The 24,039-nt window shown below is 49.3% G+C and overlaps 2 protein-coding genes across 5 annotated transcripts; one reads left to right on the top strand and one right to left on the bottom strand.

The window, feature by feature from the left end:
- Positions 1-5,400: 5,400 nt before the first annotated feature.
- CHPF2 (chondroitin polymerizing factor 2) lies at positions 5,401-10,373 on the bottom strand. 2 transcript variants are annotated; one of them, XM_009099761.3, is made up of 4 exons: positions 10,096-10,373; positions 7,788-8,352; positions 7,156-7,338; positions 5,401-6,882 (listed from the first exon to the last, which is right to left on the bottom strand). In XM_009099761.3, exons 1-4 carry the CDS (start codon positions 10,365-10,367, stop codon positions 5,620-5,622), a joined length of 2,283 nt encoding a protein of 760 aa, XP_009098009.1. In that variant the 5' UTR covers positions 10,368-10,373; the 3' UTR covers positions 5,401-5,619. The 2 variants fall into 2 exon arrangements, with proteins under 2 accessions (XP_009098009.1, XP_009098010.1); XM_009099762.4 differs by having other exon boundaries at positions 7,788-8,386; positions 10,096-10,225.
- A 359-nt stretch (positions 10,374-10,732) lies between these two features.
- On the top strand, positions 10,733-21,146 carry ABCF2 (ATP binding cassette subfamily F member 2). 3 transcript variants are annotated; one of them, XM_050970922.1, is made up of 15 exons: positions 10,733-10,868; positions 11,086-11,253; positions 13,498-13,710; positions 14,621-14,803; positions 15,098-15,269; positions 15,417-15,512; positions 16,570-16,672; positions 16,757-16,852; positions 16,953-17,072; positions 17,616-17,705; positions 17,934-18,044; positions 18,294-18,356; positions 18,830-18,958; positions 19,769-19,972; positions 20,560-21,146. In XM_050970922.1, the coding sequence occupies exons 2-15, from the start codon at positions 11,100-11,102 to the stop codon at positions 20,695-20,697; spliced, it is 1,872 nt and encodes a 623-aa protein (XP_050826879.1). In that variant the 5' UTR covers positions 10,733-10,868; positions 11,086-11,099; the 3' UTR covers positions 20,698-21,146. The 3 variants fall into 3 exon arrangements, with proteins under 3 accessions (XP_050826879.1, XP_050826880.1, XP_050826881.1); XM_050970923.1 differs by having other exon boundaries at positions 10,823-10,913; XM_050970924.1 differs by lacking the exon at positions 10,733-10,868 and having other exon boundaries at positions 10,926-11,253.
- The last annotated feature ends 2,893 nt before the right edge of the window (positions 21,147-24,039 follow it).

The following is a 24,039-nucleotide window of genomic DNA, read 5'->3' on the forward strand; positions in this document are numbered from 1 at the left end:
TGAGACCAAGCTGGCAGCTGGCACCTGCACAGGCTCTGCAGTGCTGCACAGAATATCTCACAATGTTTATGTGACAAGGCAATGCTCCAAGCCAAACAGAAGACAGCGAGCTCCTATGACAAGAACTCTTTGTGCTGGAGTTGAGAATGGAGTATGCTGAGCAAGAATACCTTGCTGTAGCTGGGGAAACGTGTTATGAGAGCACCCTGTCCTCTCTCTGCTCATCTGACCAACAGCAACTCCAGAACTTCTGTGAAGCAGTTTAGACCATCTGCAAGACCTGGGTTGCACTATCCAGTGTGCTGGGAATTGTATCTACAGCACTTTGGGGTGAAGCAACTTGTGAGCTGTGACTGAGTGGAGGACCTGCCCAGACAGACCTGAACTGCTGCTCAGGTGGGCCCCAGGGTCAGAGGGGAGGCTATCCTGGGCACATCCCCCAAGGGAGATGGGCTACTCATCCAGGTCACATGGCAGAGGCACAATCTTTATATTCTGGTCTTGGAGAAGACTGATAGACACTATGGTTAGATACAATATCTGAGTTCACAGCATCTGGGTTTGGGTTTTTGGGTTTTTTTTTAAACATATTCTTGTTAATTTGGGATGGAGTAACAGCTCTGTCACCTATGAAAAGGTGGAGAATCTATTTTTACCTGTTTCTTGAAGCTAAAAATGCAGCTGGGACGGAAGCATTATGTTTGTAACATGTATACACATGTATACACATCCTCCTCTAGGATCAACAGATTATTCCAACAGGATATGTCAGCCAGTCTAAAACATGCAATGGATGAAATTACCTTCACAACGGAAGATGAGGAAGAAAAATATCCATTGCTGTGGACCCCAAAGAAAATGAAGTATACACAAAAGTAAACACACCCAGTGCATGTTGGGGAAAGCAGAGACATCACATAAGGGTGTGCATTTCTTCAGGGCTACAGGATCAAACCTGACAATCATGGTAATTTATCTTCCTGGCCAGTACATGACCCCACTGCAGTACACAGACTCAGTATCATGATCCTCACATAGTGCATCATTTCTGGCTGAAATAAAGTGCATCCTTAAAAAAAAGACCTAGTCTTTTTTAGCGCAAGAGACAAAAATGGTGACAGAGTCAAATCACAAGCACACCTGACTGATTTACCCTCTCCCTGACACTGTCTGCTTAGAAAAAAAAAATCACTAAAATAGGGTAGACGAAGTGCTCCCTCCCTGGCAGCTCTCCTAATGCTTACAGATTTGTAATTCAGAGACCTGCTGTGCCAGAGGTTTTGGCTTTGTCTTTTAACAGCCTTTGGTAGATTTCTCTTTTGCAAATTTCATCCACGGTAGAGTGACAGTCGTGAAATTTAAGGCCATGAAGGACTTACTCTACCCACTTACATTTGACAAGTAATTTCACACTTGCCTCCAATGATCTCTGTTACACCAACCAAGTAAATTGTAGCACATGGGAAAAGTTACCACTGTAATTCCACTAGCTACTCACTTTCAGCACTGAAAGCATGTGCCTGTTTTCCTTTGGAATTAAATCTGCTGCAGTCATGCCTTACCTCTGGACAACTAAAAACTGCTTTAGTGTCCAATGTTTTCACTTTGTACATGTACTCACACACCCTAATCAGATCACTCACAACATTCTAAGAGTTCATAGACTCATAGGAAGGTTTGGGTTGGGAGGGACTTTTAAAGGCCATCTAGCCCCACCCCACCATGGACAGGGACATTTCCAACTCATAATTAGGTCACTCCAAGTCCTGTTCAACCTGGCCTCAGAGACCTCCATGGATGAGGTTCTTTGGGCAATCTATGCCGATGCTTTACAACCTCTATTTAAAAATGGTCTCTTATCTAGTCTGCATCTACCCTCTTTTAGTTTAAAACTGTTAAACCTAGTTCAAAGTCATTACCCCTTGTCTTACAAGAGTTCTGCATCTCACATTGTAAAATACTTAACAATCTTGAGGTAAGTTTTGTGAACCTCAAAGGTTCTTCTTTGTTCCCTAATAGCCTTAAAAACAGGCTGTGTGCTATGCCACCAGGGCCCTTCTTGCTGTCTCACATCAACAGCATCTGTTTCTCCCAGATTGTCTACCTGTAAAGATCTGTTATATCATGTCTTAAATCTATACTTTATAGGGCTGGGACAGAGCCTGGATATTAGTGTCTGAAACAGTGGGTCCAAGAAAAATAAAGCTGCTTGTACTTTAATACAATTTAAGTCAATTTCTTTACAGACTTACCTTTTTCAACATGCAGTCCTGTTTGGAAGAGTGATACACAATCTTCCCCAAGCACGTAAGTTTGCATTTGACTGTTCTAAGACAAAAGTCTGTATGAAGGGCCTTACTCTGCTACACACTCTTCTTCACTATTATCCTCTCTTCATGACTTTTTTGCATATTTTTACATATCTGCTGATTTTATTTGTAGAGATCTTATAATTATTTCCAGATAATCAATTAAGTGTCAAACAACACTGGCTGGAGAACTGTCCCGCAGATAAAAAACAGAATCCCCAGCTTATGGATTGGGCAGTTTGCTGGCAGTATTTCCTGCCTTTCCTTTTCCACAGAGCTGGAATGTAAAAAATAGAAGAATCAGCTTGAGCTTCCCTCAGCTTTCTCCCAAGATACAAGATCCTCTTAAGAATTTTAAGTTCTGCGTAGCATTGCATCATCATCTGACATCCCCTGAACACAGGCAGGGACAAGTTGGCAACTACATCCCTGGCTTTTGGGTTACATCCATCAAATCTCACTATCCTGTTCTCCATTGTTCTCTTTCCTCTATAATGAGGACTCACTAATGATTCTTGCTTGCCCAATGTCATTTCAAACCCCTTCCTTTAGCAGCTTGTTTTACATCCCAGACATCCCCACGTGTCACATCCCCTACAGCTCTCAGTCAGCAATTCCTGCAGCTCTCCCAGGTTAATGCTCAGCTTGGTGGCATGACACCGTGTCCCTGTGCAGAAGATCTGCTGCTTGCTTAGTTTCTTACAGGACCCAGTGTCATCTGCCAGTGCTTCCAGATGTGTTATGTAGAACAATGATCCAAGGAATTCTTCTTGAATATTACACTGCACTGAAACTTGCAATTACAAGCTCTGTATCCTTGCTGACACTCGGAAGTTATTTTTCATGCACCAGAATCTCTTTTGCATTCAAGATGAGCACACCATCCCCAAGGTGAGCTGCACTGGAGTTTTCACTCTGTCCATCTGTGCTGTGGCACGTGATCCCACCTGGCAGTCACTGCATCCCAAGGAGATGTTAACCTGAGCACACACAGGCCTGTGCTGCTCACAGGGCAGCAGTCAGACCTGGCTTTGCTGCACAAACCCCTTGCCCACCAGACAGTCTCAGCCCAGCTCATCATACAGAAATGCTCACGGACACCTCTTGGTCATGCCCAGCCATTCTGCCATTCACATGCCCTGGCTTTTATTTAACAGTGAGGCAAGAAATTCTGATTCATACATCCTTTTCTGCGTGACAGCAGGAATGAGGAACAGAGTTGTTTTCTTGCACTCTTATAATGGCTCTAATAGCAAAAAAGGGAGAACCAGCTCCGCAGGTGGGGTCTGCAGGGCATGTTGGGTGTGGATCAGAGGCCCATTTGGGGCTCCCCACATCTAAAGGATTAGAGGTGATATACACTATTCTTTCATGTTTGCTCTAACACATTATATTTTAAATAGCACCCTACACAGCCCAAGTCCCTTTCCTACTTGGATCATAATGGATCAGGACCTCCTCATGCAGAACAACCCTCTACAATAATAAAAAGTTTCCCAGGTAATTGTCCTTGTCCTCATTATGTGAATGTGTGCTTACATGTTGCATATAGGTTAAGCTTTATAAAATAAGGGCCTTGTTAACCTTGTAAACTCATGGCTCAGGCCTGCTACTTTGGCTAAGTAGAAGAGGACTATGGGAAAGTGATTCATCTGAATTGGAGATAGAAAAACAAGTTATATAACCGTTACATGCTCACACTGTGGTGAATGCTGGTTAGCTGAATTACACTTGGCATGCTAAAATGGAATGCAACTGGTAACAGCCTAACTACTTTAAAAGGCCTGTTTTTTGCAATAAAGGGCTCTCCTTTGCACCTGCCTGGGGACTCTGCATTGCTCTGCTTCATTCGCTTAGCAACAAACACTCATCCCCATACAAACATCTGTGATCTTCCCATGTAAATGCAACTGAGACATGCCTTACTTAAATAAGAAAACCTGAAATTTCTATCCAATTTGAACCAATGTTCCTGACTTTGAATACTTCTTTCAAGCTTTTCTAATTTTTCAGCATCTCTTTTGTTGCCCATACCAGACCTTCACCTTGCTCACCTCATGAGATGAGTGTAGCAAATACAACCTCTCTCCTTCAGCAGTGACCCTGCAGCGATGAACAGGGTCAGTCACACTTGCCAGCTTATCACATAAATTCACAAGCTCGCATCAGGGCTTTGATTTCTGGGACACTGGCTGGAAAAATGATGCTGGAAAGCTGAAAAAGTAAAAGGATTAGTGGGGTCCTGGGATACGAAGTAAACATAAGCCAGCAGCATTCCCTCGGAACAAAGGTGGCCAACAGCATCCTGGGCCACAGCATCCGGACTGTGGCCAGCAGGTCAAGGACAATGACCTCTCTCCTCACCACAAGTGAGACATGCCAGGAATGCTGAGTCCAGTCTGGGCTTCCCAATACAGGACAGACATGGACATGCTGGAGTTAGTCCAGTAAAGGGACGTGGAAATGTTAAGTAATGGGAAGTGGGATTGTTTTGTCTGGAGAACAGGCTCAGGACAGTGTTATCTGTGTGTGTCAGTAATGGTAAACTGTAAGGAAGATACAAACAGCTGCTGCTCATTGGCAGCAGCTGTTTGTGTGATGCTGTGATGATCTGCTCACAGCATCATCAGCTGTCCTGTGATGCTGAGAAGCAAGGGGCACAAATTAAAATGCAAAAAAAAAAAAAATTTAAACAGGAGAAAGAAGTTTTGAACTGTAAATGTTACTCTACTGTAAATCTACTCTACTGCTGGGAGTCTCCAGCCTCAAGATATTTAAACTGGAACCGCCCTACACCTTTGGAAGAGCCAAAACCACCAAAGTGAAAGTGGCTGAATAGCTTTGTCCAGCTAACCCAGACAAGCTGTGTTTATGCCTCTTGAAAAAGCGAAATGCATAAACACACAGGAGGGTGCAGCAACAGCCCTGAGAATAGCACAGTCAAGGTAACTTTGTCCAAGTACACAGCTCATACTCATTCTCTCCTTGCAATGCTCAGCAGAATTACATAGCTTTAAGTAAGGTCCATTCTACAGCTTGTTTACCTCCCTCATCCCAGAGGCTGCAAAGTTTACAAATGACGACATTACTCTGCCTGGAAAGAAAATTAAATTTATTTTTAAAAAAACCCAAAAACAAACCAAACCCCCTTTACTGAAACAGCCTCATTCCATAGCCCATGTGCCTCAGGGTCTGGGAAAGTCTTCCTCCTCCCTTGACCTCACATACCCTTCACAAATGGCCAGGCTGGGAAGGGGATGGAAAGTGACGAGTGTTAAGGTGCTGAGAAGCTCTTGATGTTTCTCATCTCTCAAGTGCTGTTGGCCTGTTCCTGCTCAAAGAGGGCCATGGCTAAATGTGAGCGGGATGCAAGTCCTTCCAAGTTACTGAGCACACAGCGGTGGTACAGCTCCTCACTGAGCCGGGGATTGCAGCTTCTCAGTGTATATTTCTGCACTAGCCCCGGCTCCACAGCCCTGAAAAGGTGCAGGCCAGAATAGTGGAGGAAGACATCAAATACCTCCATGCTCTCCAGCACCTCATCTCGGTCCAGGATATCAGCTGCGAGCTTGGTACGTGCTGTCATATAGTCAGAATTATAGAAGCAGGCCTCAGCAAAGGAATGTCTGTCAAAATGCCCATCTCTCAGGAAGTCGGTGTTGGAGGATGCTGTCTGCTCACCACGGTACACCAGTGCAGGGTTGAACTCCTGGAAATGCACAGGGAAGAAGACTTGCCAATTGCTGATGGTATTCATGCGGCAGCGGTTCAGAAACTCCATGTTGATTTCTGTCCAGACGCTGGCCAAGAAAAACAATGTGTCCACAGGGTGCTTCTTTGAGACTATATCCATGAGCTTTACTTGTGATGGCACCTCTGTTTTAACACTAATCCATGGGATTTTAACGTCTGCATAGCGTTTCTCTAGCTCTCCTACCATAGCTTTGACTCCAGCAAAAACATCCATCTGACCAACTCTCTGGGCATCGTAGGGATGGTAGATAAAAAGCAAAGTCAGCAAGGCATTATCATGTGTGTCCAGTGTGTTCATAGCAAACATATCCAAGAAGTTTGCTACAAAATCCAGGTCCTGCACTGTCAAGGGAAGCACCAATTGCACTCGTGTGGCCTCTGTCACATATGGCATGGGAATAATTTCCACCTTACTTAAGGGTCGGACCAAGCTCACTCGCTTGGCTAGAACATGACTGTGACCCTTCTGGGTGGCAGCCTCCAGGAGCAGGTCCAGGGTGTACTCCATGCCCCGTGTGGGGTCGAAGCGCCGGTAGCCGTTCAGCAGCTGCCGCTTGCTGAAGCGGAGCAGGGGCTGATAGAGATGGTTCAGCTGCTCCACTGCAGACTCGATGATTTCACTGACGTCTGCCTTACTGGCTCCAGAGAGCTCACACTTTGGGGAGCCGTCAGGACAGGAGAACAGGTGCTGTTCCGTGAAGTAGTCCCAGCTGATCACCTCAAAACGAGACTTTGGAAGGAATGGGGCATTAATGCCCACAGGCCAGGTCACACCTGCCTCACCTGCAGGGGTCAGTGCTGTCAGGTTCCTGATCTGCATCTGTGCAAAGAGAGAGCAAAAACTGATTGCCACTATGCATTTAAAGAGATCTAGGCCAGCTCCTCCCCAGGCCCACCTCACCACCTACAACGGTACATGGGTAGTGTCACACCAGGAGTTTTGGGTAACGTGTTTCTGAGATAAGGGACTATAGCCTGTGTCTGACTGACAGTTGCCCACAAACAGAAGCAATGATCTTCCTCCAGTGTGCTGAAAATGAAGGAAATCCTCCATTTGGTCAAGGAGTTTTTGCAGGTAGCCCTCCCCACATACCTGGAGGTCCTGGATCTCCTGATAGACTCTGTCCAGCTGGATCCTGCTGAACTGCTTGTGCAGCCGGTACATAAGGGTCATGTCAGAAACAGGGTGCACTGCAAGAGCTGCTTGAAAGTCCTCTTCTTCCTCCTTCTCCGGTTCCGTATTCTTGGCTAGTTCATAAGTGTGATAATGCTGGCCCTGAAGCAGACAAAAGCCAGAAAGACTGGCATGGAACTTGAGTACACAGAGCAGCTTTTCCTCACCCCATACACACATCTGCCCCTCTTTCCATACTGACTGCAGTACCCAGAAAACAAAAGGGGTAAGTTGTCTCTCCCACCCTGCACTGCATTCCCACTTACTGCTCAGTACCAACATACCTTCTATCATGCCTTCAAAAACCTGTGAATCAGCCCTGAAGTAAGGCTGAAAATTATACCCCATGTGTGCTCTCTCCCTCAACATCCCAGCAGTGATTCTGGGCCCCCCCGCCAACACTGCCATAGCACAGAGCCCTTCCTTCCTCTGCAACTCACAGCAGCAGCTCACAAAAAAGCTTCTTGGCTATGCAGTAGAGAATTAATCAGAATCAGATTCTGGGCTTTGTCAGGCTCAGCTAACACAAAACCTGAGCAGGGAGGTAGTACCTGGAGCTGGGAAACACAACTGATGCCAAGGAAATCAATGATGCAACGACCTAGCCACTCATCTGGGCGCACACTGAGGATCTCATTGCGACAGCTGTCCAGGTGTGGGTGGAGCTTTAGCAAGAGGCTACGGGACAGCAGGTAGCCAAAGCCCCCATGACAGTAACGGGCCTGCTCGTCTCCCCCGATGAACTCCTCTGCTCGCCCCAGGTACACATCTTGGTTAATACTCAGGTGTGTCACCAGAGCCTTGACCTGCTCAGCTTGGGCATAGGTGTCATCCTGCATGATGTAGAACCAGTCATAGTCAGAACCAAAATGCTGATGGATATAGTTCATGGTCTCATACATGAGCCAAATGGGCCTCTCGTCGCCATGGGCCACCAGCACCATGCCATGGGGCACCTTGGCACTGCGCAGCCCGGTGAAGTACAGCAGGCGTGGGAAGTGGTGGGCCACTGTCTTGTTCACTGCCACGGCCAACGTGTTCAGTGTGGCCTTGGAGGTCAGCACAGCCACAAACAGTCTCTCATGGAACCCCAATTCTGTCTGAATGTAGCGAGTTCTGTAAAGGAAGTACATACCTACATGACAAACAGCTGGAGGAGAAAAAAAAAATCAAAGAATTATGGTAACTTGGGACAAATCATTAAATGCTGGAATCTACCCAGGGTGAAAAAGTCAAGCCTAGTCATAGAGGTTGAAGAGAAGACTCACTAGTGAAAATCCCATTTTGTAAAAACGCTTCTTTCAATGTAGCAACAATCTCACATTATCTATCTCAGCAAGAAAACTGTGCCAGTGCAATTAAAATACCACAGAGCTAACCACTTGGAGCTTAGTACACGGTGCAGCTTAGCAGGTATGCTCAACAAAAACACAGGAATGATTGTTGAGGAGTCTCTAGTGCTGGTGGCTGAGGTGTGCTGGGGTACACCAGCTGCACATGGAGTGCTGGAGATCACTGAAGACCCAGGCCAGGAGCCAGCAATGGGTGCTGCTCTTTGGCCTCATAAATGGCATAAAGCCCTGCAGGACCCAGTGAACAAGGAGAAGACTCCAGACCAAAAACCAGCACTGCACCAAGGGGCACATGAGGAAACATGTGAAGAGAATACATAGACTGTGAGGGTACAAAAGTCCAGGGGTCTCCTTGTTCAGGGTCCCTCTGCAGAGGCACCACCCTGAGCTGTTGTGACCTTACTACACCATAAGTGAAATACTAAGAGAAACCAAAGAGACTCTGCTACAGGAAACCTGTGGCCAAGGAAACTTGTCTGGCAGTATGAGTGTGGTGTGTGGGAGGAGCTGAGCAGGGCACCGCTTGGGTCACCAGAGCTGTAGCTGCAAAGGAGCCTCGGCCCTGGCAGGGGCAGCGTGATACCCAGAGTGGCTCCTGGATGGTCAGACAGGAAAATTTCCTTAACACACACACTAGGATTAATTGACCAGTATTTTCCTAACAAGCAGACTAGTTAAAACAAATTTTGAATAATTAAACATGTTCTGTTAAACACAAGCATCAAAACAATCCCTGAATCCCAGAATGGTTTGGGGCAGAAGAGACCTTTAACATCATCTAGTCCCAACATCCTGCCACAGGCAGAGACGTCTTCCATTAGATGCTCCAAGCCCTGTCCAACCTAGCCAGAGACACAATAGCCACAGCCTCTCTGGGTAACCCGTGCCAGTGCTTTGCCATCCTCACAGGAAAGACTTTCTCCCTAATATCTAATCTAAACCTTCTCCCCTTTGGTGTAAAGTTATCCCCCCTTGTCCTGTCACTCCACATCCTTGTTAAACAGTCTCTCCATCCTTCTTGCTGCTCCCTTTGCAGTACTGTAAGGCTGCAGCTAGATCACTGTGAAGTTTCTTTTCTCCAGACTGAACAATTCAAATTCTCTCAGCCTTTCCTCGACTCCTCCAATCATCTTGGTGGCTTCCTCTGGATTCACTCCAACAAGTTTATGTCCTTTCTGTGTTGGAGACCCCAGGGCTGGATGCTGCATCACAGGTGGGGTCTCATCTGAGCAGGGCAGAATCACTTTCCCTGTACTGAGAAGAAATATTCTCACTCTTCTTAGGCAATTTTGCTGCCTTTTTTCCCCTCAGGTTTATTTCCTGAACGCGTCTCTTACACCCCTTAAGGCAACAATCTTGGCCGTTGCCTTGGTGCACCACATTCTTACTATACAAGTTATTTCAAACAGCACATTTCACCTAGAACCTGTTCACTTACAGAAGATTTAAAACTTCCCACAACAATATTTTGCTTGAAAAAAGCCAGGCCAGACAAAACATGCCTTACCGGAGCACTTTTTTGTAAGGCTTGTTGGGGTCTCTGTAATACGGCACAATCCGAGGCCTGAAGTCCTCGTGGCCCGGGCCCGGCCTCCCCTCCGCTGCCTCGGGCGGAGCGCCACGGGCGGGTGGCGCGGGTGGGCCCGGTGCCAGACAGCGTTCCTCAGCCGCCCCGTGGCTCCAGGAGGCGCGCAGGAGGCTTAGGCTGCAGCCCAGGGACAGCCCGAGCAGGAGAGGCAGCGCGGGCCGCAGCGCGCTCAGCACCGCGCCCAGGCGCATCGCGGCAGCTACGGCCGGGCCGAGCTCACGGGGCAGCCGCAGGACATGGCGGGCGCGGGGCGCTCGGACGGCAGCGGTCCCGCGGGACGGCGGCCCCAGGGCTCTGTTACCCCGAAGCCAGTGACAGGACAGAGGGCGGGCCGGAGTTCCGGGACAGGGGCGCGGGGAGTGACGGCGGCCTCAGCCGGGCCGCGCTCCGCCACTGCCACCTCGCCTGCCACATCGCCCCACGCGCTTCCGCTTCCGCTCCGCTCTCGCTGGTGCCTGGTGGCCGCTCTGGCCCGCGCCGCCGGCGCCTCTATGGTACCTGCGGGGGCGGGGCCACGTCGGCGCGCGGCATGCCGGGAGGCGCGGCGGCGTACGGACGGCGCTCCCCTGGGCCGCGCACCGCCCGGCGCCGGTGACGGTCCGCGCTGCGATTGGCCGGGGCGCCCAGGGGGCGGGGCGCTCGCACGCGGTCGCGGCGGGGCTGTTGCGACAGAAGGAAAGCGCGAGCGGCCGGTGCGGGCGGGCCCAGGAGCCGAGAACGGGGAGCAGCGGGGCAGGGTCGGGCCGGGTGGGGCGGTGCTGCGCGGCGCGGGCAGCTCGGCAGGCGGGCGGGAACCCTCGGCAGGAGCCGGCAGCGCCGTGTGCTCCGGGCCGGGGAGCAGAGGCGGGGCGACCCGAGTCGGGCAGGATCGGCGCGGCCTAACGGCGCCTGTCGCCCCCTCTGGTGTAGCTCCCACCCGTGCCATGCCCTCCGACCTGGCCAAGAAGAAGGCGGCCAAGAAGAAGGAGGCGGCCAAGGCCCGGCAGCGGCCACGCCGGGTCCCGGACGAGAACGGAGATGCCGGGACGGAGCCGCAGGAAGTCCGGCCCCCGGAGGCCAATGGGACGGTGCTGCCAGGTGAGAAGCCGGCCGGTCCTGTGTCTGCCCGGCGTGTCCCAGGGCGGGGGGCCTGACCGGCGGCGTTCCGGCGGACCGTGTGCGCTCGGCTGTGTCCCGGGTGGGCTGAACCGCGACATTGATGTTCTGATGAAACGCCTGGGGCGTGGGTTGCGCCGAACTGGGCGGCCGCAGTAGCTGCCGTGGAGAGCGCTCTGCTCTGGGACAGCAGGACAGCCGCGGGCCCGGGGGGCTCCGCTTGGGCCGTGTGTGTGAAGGATGCTCGTTGGCCCTCGCTTGAGGCATAGCCGTGTGGAGATGGAGGGGGTTGATGGTGTTTCCCCTTCTGCTACTTGATGCCTAGATCTGTTTGGGGTTTCTTGGGTTCTCGTTTCGTTTGGAGTTTTCTTTCCTGCGGCAGAAAACAGTAGCGTCTGAATTAATTCTCTTAAGGCTATTTGCTGTGACTCTCTGCTCACCTGTTTCTCTGAGAGTTACCTGGTTTGCAGAAACAAAGAGCCTGCCTCTAAAAGAGGCTTTGTGCCTGTTAAAGAGACAAGCTTTGCCACAGGGAGCTGTTGGTCCTAAAGGAAACAAGGCTGGTAATGCTTACAGAGAGTTCATTTTTGGGCCTTCCTTTAGCTCACCCGGCAGCCCGCAGGGTTCTGTGGGGCTCAGCCCGCGGTGCGCCGTGCCAAGCGGGGCCGGTGCGCGGCACGGAGCCCGGCGCGGCGGGGCCGGTGCGCGGCACGGAGCCCGGCGCGGCGGGGCCGGTGCGCGGCACGGAGCCCGGCGCGGCGGGGCCGGTGCGCGGCACGGAGCCCGGCGCGGCGGGGCCGGTGCGCGGCACGGAGCCCGGCGCGGCGGGGCCGGTGCGGGGCGGCGGGGCTGGTGCGGGCCGCCAGTCCCGGCGCGGGCCGGAGCTGCGGGAGGCGCCGGCGCGCGGGGGCCGGCGCTGCCCAAGCCTCCCAATCGCCGCCTCCGCCGGGTCATTTGCATGCCGCGTTCCTATTGGTAGCGCGGGCGGCGGGCGGGGCCCGCTGGGTCTCGGGGGGGCTCCGCTGCCCCGGCGGCTCCTCCGGGAGCTGCCCCGAGCTCAGGAGCTTTGCACGGCGCTCTCGGGCACGGGGTGCGGTGGTTGGGGTGCCTGTGCAGGGCCGGGACTTGGGCTCCATGGTCCTTGTGGGTCCCTTCCGGCCTAGGAGATCATGTGATTCTATGTGGGTCAATACCGGCATATTTCTTGCCGAGCTATTTATGCATCGGGGTAACACTCCCTTACCCATTTTTGCTCACCTCTTTCATTCTTTGTTGTCACTGCTCTATGGTATTGCCCAAAGGGGTTCTGCGTCAGTGCCGGTGACATTTTTTGCTCCTCGGCTAAGGCACATTTGCCATGGTGTTTAATAGAGATTTTGCAGAGTGGGTGATTTTGCTGGATGCTGACAACCAGGGTGACATTCTGCACTGGCACAATCAGAAACCAGGTCTGCCTGCCAGGATCCCCAGTGCCATTGGCTGCTTCAAAGGGCAGCATCTCTCATTGAGTGAAGCTGGCCTGTGACAGGTGTCAGCAGGACAGGAAGGATGGGCAGTGAGTCTCTGGCACAGGCAGCCCAGAGAAGCTGTGGCTGCCCCATTCGTAGAAGTGTACAAGGCCAGGTTGGACGGTGCTTGGAGCAACCTGCTCTAGTGAAAGGTGTCCCTACCCATGGCTGCAGGTTTGAAATTAAATGCTCTGGAATATGTAATCAAAACCATTTTAGGATTCTGTGATTGTATGATTTTCTTGTACTGTAGGAGGAAAGGAAGAGGGAACATGCAGATGGGCATTGTAGCTTCTCAGAAGATTAGTAGGGACTGTTTCAATGCTGCTGCTGCTTCTCTGTTTTCAGCTTTCCCTTTGTTTATTTTCTGGCCAAGCCTTTTTTTACACTTGCAGGCAATACTTTGTATGCTCTATTCCTAGTCTAGTCTTTCCTGCAAGTGGGGGTTAGTCCAATCACATTCAGAAAACGGCTCACTTAGTTTTGATGGTCCTGTTTTGTTTGGATGACATTGAGATATTTAGCTGGTGGAAGTTCCTACTAGACCATATATATCCTCCTGCTAAGCTGAAAAGCTGAGTGTCATTCCATCCTGGTCTCCTCAACTCTTCTGTAGAAATGGGAGTTGTTTTTGTTGTCCTGGGCCTTTTGGTGCAGGGGCTTATGGCTTCCCTTGTGTTTGTAGATCAGTAACACTTCTGGTCTTCTCTACATATAGAGGTGGATGCTCTTACAAAGGAGCTGGAGGATTTTGAGTTAAAGAAAGCTGCTGCCCGAGCCGTGACAGGAGTGCTGGCCTCCCACCCCAACAGCACTGATGTGCATATCATCAACCTCTCACTGACCTTTCATGGGCAGGAGCTACTGAGTGACACCAAACTGGAGCTGAACTCTGGGAGACGCTATGGCCTGATTGGACTCAATGGCATTGGTAAGCTGAGGGGAAGCAAGGTGGCTCCCTGGAACTCAGTAAAGGTGTCTCTGCTGAGAAAATGGGCAGGTGCAGGTGGGAAGTGCTGGAAACCAGAAGGAAGCAGATATGGCTGGGACTGAGCAGTTTCTTTTCTCCCATATCTCCACCCAGGAGGGGAATTACTAGGATTGCTGATAGAAGTCTGAGATTGCATTCTAGATTTGGACTGTGCTTTTAATCTTGTTTCTGTGGAGAGCTGGGAGAGGTATCTGGGATCTGTGAATCTACTTGATTCCTGTTTGCCTGGTTAGCTTAGCAGAGCCAGTAAACCCAATGCTGATGGTATTGGTCAAAGAACTTGTACTGTATGGAGAAGTAGAAAATGTGTGGTTTGGCCAGACTAGGAAAACAACTGTACAGTCCCTGGAGAAAGTGATGCTACATTGAGAGATGCAGAATATGGCGTTGATTAGAGAGGTGCTAGTAAGAGTGACCATCTCGTTTAAGTTTCAGGAAACCCCAGGTTATTTAGGGATGAGTGCATTACTTTCTTCTATATTAGAAGTCTTTGGAATCTGGGATCCTGATACCAGCTGTCAGACCTGGTTAGACAGAAGAAACTGCAACAGAGATAAAACTTCCCAAATCTGGGCAAGGGCTGAAGTGCAGTGGTCTCCAAAAAGCTTCTTCAAATCTCAGTCCTATCTTTGGGGTGTTAAGCCTTAGCTAGGAGGACGACCTGTCCTACCGAGGCAGTGGGCTCTGCTGTGCCTCCAGTTCTTCTGGCCTCTTGGGGAAAAAATTCCCCAGGATTTTCTGAGGTTGGAAAGGGAAGGAATCACAGTGGGATCTGAGTGTATATCATCTGTTTCACTGTGACGTTGTATCTCACTGACTCTGGCAATTAATTGTGATTATCTGCACACAGGGAAATCCATGCTTTTGTCAGCTATTGGGAAGCGAGAGGTGCCCATCCCAGAGCACATTGACATCTATCACCTGACCCGAGAGATGCCTCCCAGTGACAAGACCCCTCTGCAGTGTGTGATGGAGGTGGATACAGAGAGAGCCATGCTGGAGCGAGAAGCGGAGCGTTTAGCTCATGAAGACGGTAAAGCTTCTCAGAGTCCCACGGGACATTTCCTCCCTTTCCTTCCCTTCCAAAGAAATTGGGGTTCCTTGGGGAAGTTTTCACATGTTGTGGTACCCGTTTCCCCCAGTTGCCCTGTATTAATGAGCACAGATGACACTTCTTTGGATAAATTATTCCATGCAGCATCTTACAAAGTGTCTTGGATATGGAGGGGGCTCAACAGGAGTAAAGCAGAGAGGCTGTGAGGTTTCCCAGCTGTGCAGATGAGAGCCATTTGTGGGCAGAGGTGCTGACCAGCAGGCTCTCTTTCAGCGGAATGTGAGAAACTCTTGGAGTTATATGAACGCCTGGAGGAGCTGGATGCTGACAAGGCAGAAGCACGAGCCTCACGTATCCTTCACGGCTTGGGGTTCACGCCAGCCATGCAGAGGAAGAAGCTGAAGGACTTTAGTGGTGGCTGGCGAATGAGGGTGGCTCTTGCCAGGTGAGTGAAATAGTGCCGCCTGCCTCCTGTGAGAGTGCATGCCTGCTTGTGCCTGCAGAGTCACAGACAGTTCTAAGGACTCAGAGCACGTTGAGAGGCTTTGGGTTACACACTTAACCTATGCTGTCATCTCCCCTGTCCTTGCAGAGCGCTCTTCATTCGGCCTTTCATGCTGCTGCTCGACGAGCCCACAAACCACCTTGACCTGGATGCCTGTGTGTGGTTGGAGGAAGAGCTGAAAACGTAAGCATGGAGGAGTTTGCTGCTTCTGTGGGTTGTGCTTTTCTGCTTGTCAGCATGTGAGCAGGAGCATCTTGTCAGCACGTAAGCAAGTTCTGCAGGAGTAACTGTATAGTTCTTGTGGGTGCATAACTGTGTTGCAGTACCAGTGACACCCGCTTGCTGCTATGTGAGATTCTTTGATGCCAGGATAAAGAATTCAGTTCAACTCCCTGTCTCCCTGGCAGTGAAGAAATGAGAAATGCTGGTTTGTACTCCCAGGTTAAAGGTTAGGGTTCCTTGAAAGCGAGGAGCCGGCCTTGGCAGACTGTGTACCAACATTATGTGCTGTACTAGTAGTCTGAGCTTTCCAGACCTGGCTCTCAGCTCCTCTTCCTCCCCACCATTTCTCTGTTTTCACAGAACTATAGTATCTGAGTGCGTTGGTTTCATCTTTTGCTAGTGTGTGAGGTGCCTGGTTTTCTTAACAAAGGTAAAATGTTAAGGTGTAAGACAAAAAGCTTAGAAACAGTTAGGAAGCTCAGGTTATGGGGTGTGCATTAAAAGAACTGTATTGTAAGAAGGGCTTTGCCTTTGCAGAGGTTTTCCCATCATCTCTGTCAGTTGAACCTTTTGTGTCCTTGCTTTACAAGTGAGGTGCTTTAGGAAAGAACTTTGAACCTCTTTTGGTGAGGCTTTCACCCTTCATTGTACAGATTTGGACCAGAGCCAGCTGCAGTGTGCATATTAATGGGAGTCTGTACTGAGGGGAAAGTAAGCAGCAAAGGTTGAAACTTCTTAAAAACGTGATGCCAATGGAGGCAGCTGCATCAGTGACACAAGTCACTTGCCTCAAAGGCAGTCTGCTCGAGACTTGTTGTGATAACAGGCAAAAACTATGTAATGGTGCAGGGTGTTTTACTACAGTGAAAACTGTTGGCAGGATTTACTCACTGCAGTTGGTTGTAGCTGCTTTACTGCTATTCCCAGAGCATGCAGATAAAGCCTTTGTCATCATCAGGGCCAACAAATGGGATTTCTTTTCCTAATTTGGTCTGTAATAACTTACATGGTGCCACAGGTTCAAGCGGATTCTTGTGCTGATATCCCACTCCCAGGACTTCCTGAATGGCGTCTGCACCAACATCATCCACATGCACAACCGCAAACTTAAGTACTACACGGTGAGTAAACAGAGCCCCATGGAACCAGAGCAGAAACAGGGGCTGTTCTCAGGACACATCTGATGTGCCATGCTCACTTTCCAGGGAAATTATGATCAGTATGTAAAGACTCGCTTAGAACTAGAAGAAAATCAAATGAAGCGATTCCACTGGGAGCAAGATCAGATCGCTCATATGAAGGTACCTGCCTAGCTGCATGAGCACCCTCCTGCCCTTCTAGTGGGCATCCCTGCCCCTCATCAGCCTTATCACTGTGCCTTTTGGCTGACTCTTTTTGCAGAATTACATTGCACGATTTGGCCATGGTAGTGCGAAGCTGGCCAGGCAAGCTCAGAGCAAGGAGAAGACCCTTCAAAAAATGATGGCTTCTGGCTTGACAGAGAGAGTTGTGAATGATAAGGTAGGATCAGACATGGGATTGCATCTAGAGATCTGTATTTGAAACGTGGACTACAGGAGTAGAAGGGTCTTCAGCAGACAGCAGGAAGGTCTGACAGAGCTGGTAGCAAGAACCAGATACCCCTCCTTGATGCCAAGTATCCCTGTACTCAGCATGGAGTAATGCTGAACAATGAGAAGGAGGAATTTTCTAGGGGAGGGAAGTGGAGTTGTCTTATCGATAAGGCTGTTTTGCAGATACAGAAAGGAATGCCTAGGGCTCATGGGAGATAGGAGAGGATGCTCAGTGCACCCTTTACTTGTGTTAAGAATGCAGACCCACATTTGTTTTAAAGGGAAAGAAACAGGGATTTGTTGGCCAGCAGATGAGCTTGCAAGCAGCTCATCAGAATAAATCTGAGTGAGTTGCAAGAAGGGCTTATAAAAAGTCACAATCTGGTGCCTTGGTCTACAGCTGATGTTGGTAGTGAGGCATGGTTATACTGTAATGAGTGGGCTGTCCCGTGATCTGAGTGTCTCACAGGTGGATATTCTGTGTTTACAGACTTTATCATTCTACTTTCCCCCCTGTGGGAAAATTCCCCCTCCCGTCATCATGGTGCAGAATGTCAGCTTCAGATACACCAAGGATGGGGTGAGTATGGGACTATGCATACAGAGATCACTTGTATTCCTGCCTTGTCTGGGAGTGGGAGACTTTTGGCTGAGCTTCCTGAGGGGGCAGCAGTGTGTGACTAGTGAAGCAAAGTTCTTGCCAGTGCTAATGCTGTGCCTGCTGGGGATAGAGCATTACAGATGCAGCAGGGAGGTTCTCGGGAGTACTGAAAAGGCATAATGTTTTCTGATTTTTTGTGGTTCGCAGCCATGGATCTATAATAACCTGGAGTTTGGAATTGACCTGGATACTCGTGTAGCTCTTGTTGGACCCAATGGAGCTGGAAAGTCAACACTGCTGAAACTGCTCACAGGAGAGGTTTGCTCTGTGCATTGTCTATCCCGCTCTGGGCCTTTACTTTTGGAATAGTCTTCAACAAAGTGCACTTGTTTGCCAGAACACCCTGGTCAGGCCTTAGAAGTCCTGTGGTCTTGTTGAAACATGGGGCTTTTTCTCTCATATTAACTGTCTCCCCTGTGCCAGACTGGAGATGGCTGGATTCTGTATTTCTGGCATACTACAAGAGGAGAGATTTCCTGCTGAAATGGCTTTATCTTCCCCTTCTAGCTGCTGCCCACAGATGGGATGATTCGCAAGCACTCGCATGTGAAGATCGGTAGATACCACCAGGTACTCCCTACAGCAGCCCCAAGGGACAGGGAATGCTGAGGAAATAACTGTCAGGAACGAGGAACTTTGTCCCTTTAGTTCTGCTACTGAGGCCTCTCCCAGTGCTGCCTTTTTGTGTCTGGAGATGAGGGAAGGAGCCGTTCCATGGAATGGGCTCCAGTTTGTGTTCTTACCCTGCAAAGAGGCTGGCTGTGGGCCTTCCTGTTCAGTCTCCCACCTGCTGTGACAGAGCTGGTTGCCTTGTGTTTGGTGGTGAACAAGCCTCCTGTTCTGAAGCAGCACTCCGGTTCCTCAAATGGAAATTATTAAATTATTCCCTAGTAGTTGGGCACAGAGGCTGTTCTGCGGATGGGATTATTGTCTCACGTGTTCTGCTGCTCACCTGGTTACCAGAGGGGTTCAAGGGGGGTGTTGCTTAGGGCCATGAAGTGGTTGGCTTGCACAGCCTGAAGCTGACGTTTCTTCTCTGTCAGCACTTGCAAGAGCAGTTGGACTTAGACCTCTCACCATTGGAGTACATGCTGAAATGCTACCCAGAGATCAAGGAGAAAGAAGAGATGAGGAAAATCATTGGCAGATATGGTTTGACAGGGAAGCAGCAGGTGAGTGAGTATTAGCTGTTGAGGTTTGCTTTTTGTTAATCAGGGGAGTAGAAGTTCTGTGTTTTCTGTTACTTTACTGGTACCTGACAGTGTGATACAGTATGCGGCATGCCACACCACAGCATCAAAATGCTTTTTCTATCTCTGCCTTTGAAATTGGAGAAAAAAATAACTCATGCCTCATGGGAACTTTCTTTGGATCACAGCAGTGTGTGGGTTGGAAGGGGTGACTCCCTCAGACTCTGGGTGAGCAGAAAGCAAGTTCTGGTATAGTGCTAGACCTGAGCATGTTTTATTTATAATTTGAACTATTTTGCTTCTCTCTTATTTCTGAGATGAATACCAGGCAGAAGTGCTAGAAGATGCTCAGCTGTTTGTAGGGTCCACTTGGCTCAGACAAGAGAGTGGGCCAACCTATGGTGCTCTAAGTCCCAGCACGACATGCTCCTGTACCTGACACGTCTTACGTGTGACAGTTGTCCACATTGTTGCAGTTCAGCATTGATTTTTACATTGGTTTTGCCTATTTATCACTGCAGAAGTTGAGAGTAGTTTGATTGTTTTGTCAGTGAATACCAGTCAGACCAATTAACTGTCCTTACACACCTTTGGCACAAGCTGAGCCTTGCTGTGTACAGTCCTTCAGAAACCCTTGGAATTCCCTTCTTCCCTGGGTGGGAGAAGGTTGGTGTAGGTATAAGGCTAACTCTTGTGTCATGGAGCTGCTGAGAGCCCAAGGTGAGACCCAGGTGGTTTGGGTAAGGGTGGGAGGCTGTCAGGTTACTGCAGAGCCATGTGTGTGTTGGGCAGGTGAGCCCCATCAGGAACCTCTCTGATGGGCAGAAGTGCCGTGTGTGCTTTGCCTGGCTGGCCTGGCAGAACCCTCACATGCTCTTCCTGGATGAGCCCACCAACCACCTGGACATAGAAACCATAGATGCACTGGCAGATGCTATCAATGAGTTCGAGGGAGGAATGATGCTTGTCAGCCATGACTTCAGACTCATCCAACAGGTAAGGACAGTTGTGAGTTTTGTCAGAGCAACTTTCTAACATTTTAGTCATAAAAACAAGGTGTTTTCAACTGACTGGCTCTTACTTATCCCAAAAAGATGGGTGAGCGAAAAAAAAACCCCCGTGATTCCCTTACTGCATTTATGTTAGACAATTGTTCAGCTAGCCCAGGAAAAGATTAGGTACTTAAAATAAAATAAAAACCACTAGAAATGTGAAGTGCTGATCTATCTGCTGTAGCTTTGGCTGCAAGTTGAGGTATGATTAGTTCAGGTCAAAAACTACTTTTGTTTCAATTACCAATTTAACAAGAAAGGCTTTTCATCTTAGTCCATGAACAAAACCAGGAATATAGAGGGGCCTGGGACTTTCAATTCTAAAATCTTGTACAAATTATGCTGAAAACACCAGGGAAGATGTTTCCCTGTAGATACTTTTCTTTAGTAGTCTAAATGTGAAAGTTATCAAACTTTTCTTGCCAGACTTCAGAGAGTAGTTTTTAGTTAACTTTATAATTTTGGTAAGATTATAAACATTTGTACTGCAAACCTCTCTTCTTCTCCTCCTCCCGGTGTGTTGGCTCTCAGGTCGCACAGGAGATCTGGGTCTGTGAGAAGCAGACAATCACCAAGTGGCAAGGGGACATCCTTGCCTACAAGGAGCATCTCAAGTCGAAGCTGGTGGATGAGGACCCGCAGCTCACCAAACGGACCCACAACGTGTGAGCTGAGGGGCCCCGGCCGTGCTGTCCTGGGGCTGGCGCTGGCCACGGCGGGGGCAGAGCTGCTGCTCCCTCTGGCTGTGTTCTAGGATTGCTGCAATACTGCTTCCCCTCGACTTGCCTTGCACCTCTACGTCTGGACAGAGCTGTTCTCTTCTGATCTGGCTACATTTGGGCAACTGTTTCCTTATTTAGACAACATCCCATCTGAGCCAGGCCTTGAAATCTGTTGGCTTGGGGTCATGACAGTGGCCATCGGGGTGTCCAAGCTGCAGTGATACACAAGTGGAGACCCCAGCCCAGCTTCTCCTGCCTTTTCCTTCCCAATTTCTGCTTCAGTTTAGATACTTCACTTCAAACTCCTCTGGCCTTGGTTTGTTTTTAACTATTATTTAACAGTGTAATTAACAGATCTGCCTGAGAATCCATCAGTCAATAAAGAGAGAAAAACAATCTTGTCTTGTTTTGTGAGCCATGGTAGTTGGGTTGTGCTGGGGTGAGTCAGCAAGTCCTGAGCTTTGGGTGAGATCAGCCTTTCCTGCTAAATGCTCACTTCCTCAGTACAACCAAAGCCGTGGCCAGAACTTGAGAGATGTGGTGAGTACTGAGCTTTGGAGACACTGAGCAGGGTCCTCACCTGGGGCACCTTGGCTCAGCCAGACTGAACACTGCATTTCCAGTGAGTCACAGAACAGGCCATGGATGCCTCTGTCATAGACAGTGACAGACACAACCTGAAAGTGTTCTGAAGATCACTGTTAGAACATAGATCTGTGGAACACCAGCCTGTGTTCTTACAAAAACTCTGGCTCAGGTGTGGTGTTTTGCTTCACCTTGAATTGTCTAATCATAAGACTCAATAATGTAGGAATTTTGGACTCCGAACTAGTTCCTTGCAGGTTTAACTAAAGACTAATCAACTGAAGTTTAATGGTTATTTTTGTTCTCAGTAACACATTTTTGGAGAAGTTGGTGTTCAAACCTCACCATGAGCCACAGAAGCTTGAATAAAATACATTTTAATTTAGTACGAGAATAAAAGGTACTAAAGAGAAAGGTTGGTAGCAAATTGAACCTAATAGCTTTTTTTGATCATGAGTCATTGTTTTAATTACTTCTGACCCATGGGAGTGACAGCACTGGTCACAGGAGAGGCTTGTGTAGCCCAGCAGCCCATCTGGCAGCACAAGTGCCTGGGTGAATGGAAGGACAGGACAAATGAAGGAGTTGTGCTCCCATGCAGGGCATTCTTTGGTGCCAACTGACTGGCTTTGACTTTTTGAGTAGAGTCTTTCCTTATTTTTCTTTCCCAAAGGGCCCATCCAAGTTGTGACTGCTGCTGTGGAAGCACTGAGTGTCATCCATAGGACAAATGTCACAATGTGAGCTGCTTCCAGTAGATCAAAAAGGACTCCAGGTTTTTACCAGTTCTAGCAATGCCCTGAGGGAGAAAAGTAATATGTTTTCTGGGAAAATAATGCCAGTTAGTATAAGTGCTTCCACATTAGTTCTGCAGAAAGGTCTAGATGGCAGTAAATATCACCTGGATGATTGTCTCCCAGTGGAGGACTTGGAAGTTATCAGGTAGAGTGAGGGTGTGAAAACTCACAGGGAAGTGATTACTCAAAAGACTGATGGGTCACAAGTTAAACCATAACAGATTAATGCAGGTCTGTTTGTGCTCCTCTCTAGGTTGTAGGAAGTGCTGGTGAGTTGGAAATGATTGTGAAGTAGCTGTGAGAACGTTGAGATCAGAGTCCTTAGTGAGGCTAGAGCTATTTGTCCTGTACTTCTTTTCCTTACCAAAGATTTGGTACCGTTTCATTTCACTACATATCAGATCTGCTGTAACAAATGGAGGATACAATCTTACACTCAGTTCTTTGGGAACGGTAACCCCCGAGAATGGCCTGGGGTTGCTGGGATGACAGGGGCAGTAGTTGGAGCATTGTAGCTCGTGGAGCCAGGAAGAGCACTGTCACCTATCTGCTGCGCAAGAGAGAGGAGCTTCTCAGGTGCACAGAGGTCTCTGATGTATAAACGAGGGCCACAGATACAAGTTTGAAGCAAAAGCAGCTGTAGCTGCACTAGGGGTCACAGTAGGCCAGGACTTGTGAAATGGAATCCATAAATGTGCTTTATTAGCCTTGGTTTAACCTCAGTTTGTTCTGTGGTGACAGTGTGTTGGGCTGTGCTGAAGCAGCTGTTGCAGACAGATGTCCTGGAGCACTGAACTCAAAGACAGCAACAAGCTGAGGCAGTGCCACTTCCAGCTGTTTCAGCTGAGAATTTTCTGGTTTTGCAGAAAAGCAAAACTATCGATAAATTACAAGAGTTGCTCCTCAGGTGCTAGGATGGTCATTTCTGTAAAAGAAGTGACCCAGTGCCTGCACAGTCACACTTGCCTGTTATCCAAAAGAAAGGTTGGCTCTAACACAGCCAGAGGTGGCAGGTTCAGGCTTGTGGGATTCCCTTGTGTGTGTGCTGCAGGCAGATCCGTACACCACAAACCAGCAGCAGGATGAGGCAGGCTCAGCACAGCAGCCTGTACAGCCTCTAGCACATGCAGTCCAGGGAAGCAGATGGTAATTCTCCAAACCTGAGGCTCCAAAGCTGACTGTACTCCTCCAGGAATCAGCCTCCACCCTTGGTGTGTAAAGACTTCCTGTGCCTAACACTGGGTGATCAGTTGCTCTTCCTCCACCAGCGGGTCCCTTCCAGCTAAATGGGTTCTTTTCAGAAAAGACAGGAGTGTGTTTATTACTGTGTAAGGCTGTGTATCACAAACAGGGTGGTACCTGGGGAGGGATACAACAGCCCCCAGCTCCTTCAGCACAGGAGTCCCTCACTGTGTGCTGTGACCAAGGAAACACAGCTCCCATTGCAAGGAGGGTGGTGGAATGTCCCTCTGAGGGGGACCCTGTACTTCTCCTGACAACACAGGGCCCCTTAGGAAGCACAAGTGGTGATGTCCCCTGCTCCTCACTGCCAGAATTAGTCATTCTTCTTTCAAGAGGATCCCACTGCCACATATCTTCACAAGCCTGTTCTCCTTCACAAATGCACTGACACGACCATTCCAGCCTGCCCTGCCTGATCACTAAGGTTTCAGTGTCTGGGAGCAATAACCTCGCCGTGGCACTGCCCCCCCTGTCACTGTGACAGTTATTTGCACTAGGGGAGGGTGATCAGGTGCCTCCCCATGAGGACAGGCTGAGAATAAGGTGATTCAGTGAAACACTGTGGGCTGCACAATGACTGACTGATGAGTAGGCCTCCCAGGCTCACCCTTAGGGAGATGTGATTTTCTCAGGATGTGCCAGTGTGATGTGTGTACCTGAGCAGG

The sequence above is a fragment of the Serinus canaria genome, chromosome 2, assembly GCF_022539315.1.
Source record: "Serinus canaria isolate serCan28SL12 chromosome 2, serCan2020, whole genome shotgun sequence".
In the NCBI taxonomy this organism is placed as follows: domain Eukaryota; kingdom Metazoa; phylum Chordata; class Aves; order Passeriformes; family Fringillidae; genus Serinus; species Serinus canaria.

Excerpts from the sequence above, each read along its gene's own strand:
- CHPF2 (XM_009099761.3), bottom strand. The coding sequence starts at position 10,367 with ATGCGCCTGGGCGCGGTGCTGAGCGCGCTGCGGCCCGCGCTGCCTCTC. Across the intron at positions 7,339-7,787 it reads GTTGTGTTTCCCAGCTCCAG|GGCCAGCATTATCACACTTA; the intron begins GTACTACCTCCC and ends TGTCTGCTTCAG. Across the intron at positions 6,883-7,155 it reads AGGAGATCCAGGACCTCCAG|ATGCAGATCAGGAACCTGAC; the intron begins GTATGTGGGGAG and ends CTCTTTGCACAG.
- ABCF2 (XM_050970922.1), top strand. The coding sequence starts at position 11,100 with ATGCCCTCCGACCTGGCCAAGAAGAAGGCGGCCAAGAAGAAGGAGGCG. Across the intron at positions 11,254-13,497 it reads CAATGGGACGGTGCTGCCAG|AGGTGGATGCTCTTACAAAG; the intron begins GTGAGAAGCCGG and ends CTCTACATATAG. Across the intron at positions 18,959-19,768 it reads GTTTGACAGGGAAGCAGCAG|GTGAGCCCCATCAGGAACCT; the intron begins GTGAGTGAGTAT and ends TGTGTTGGGCAG.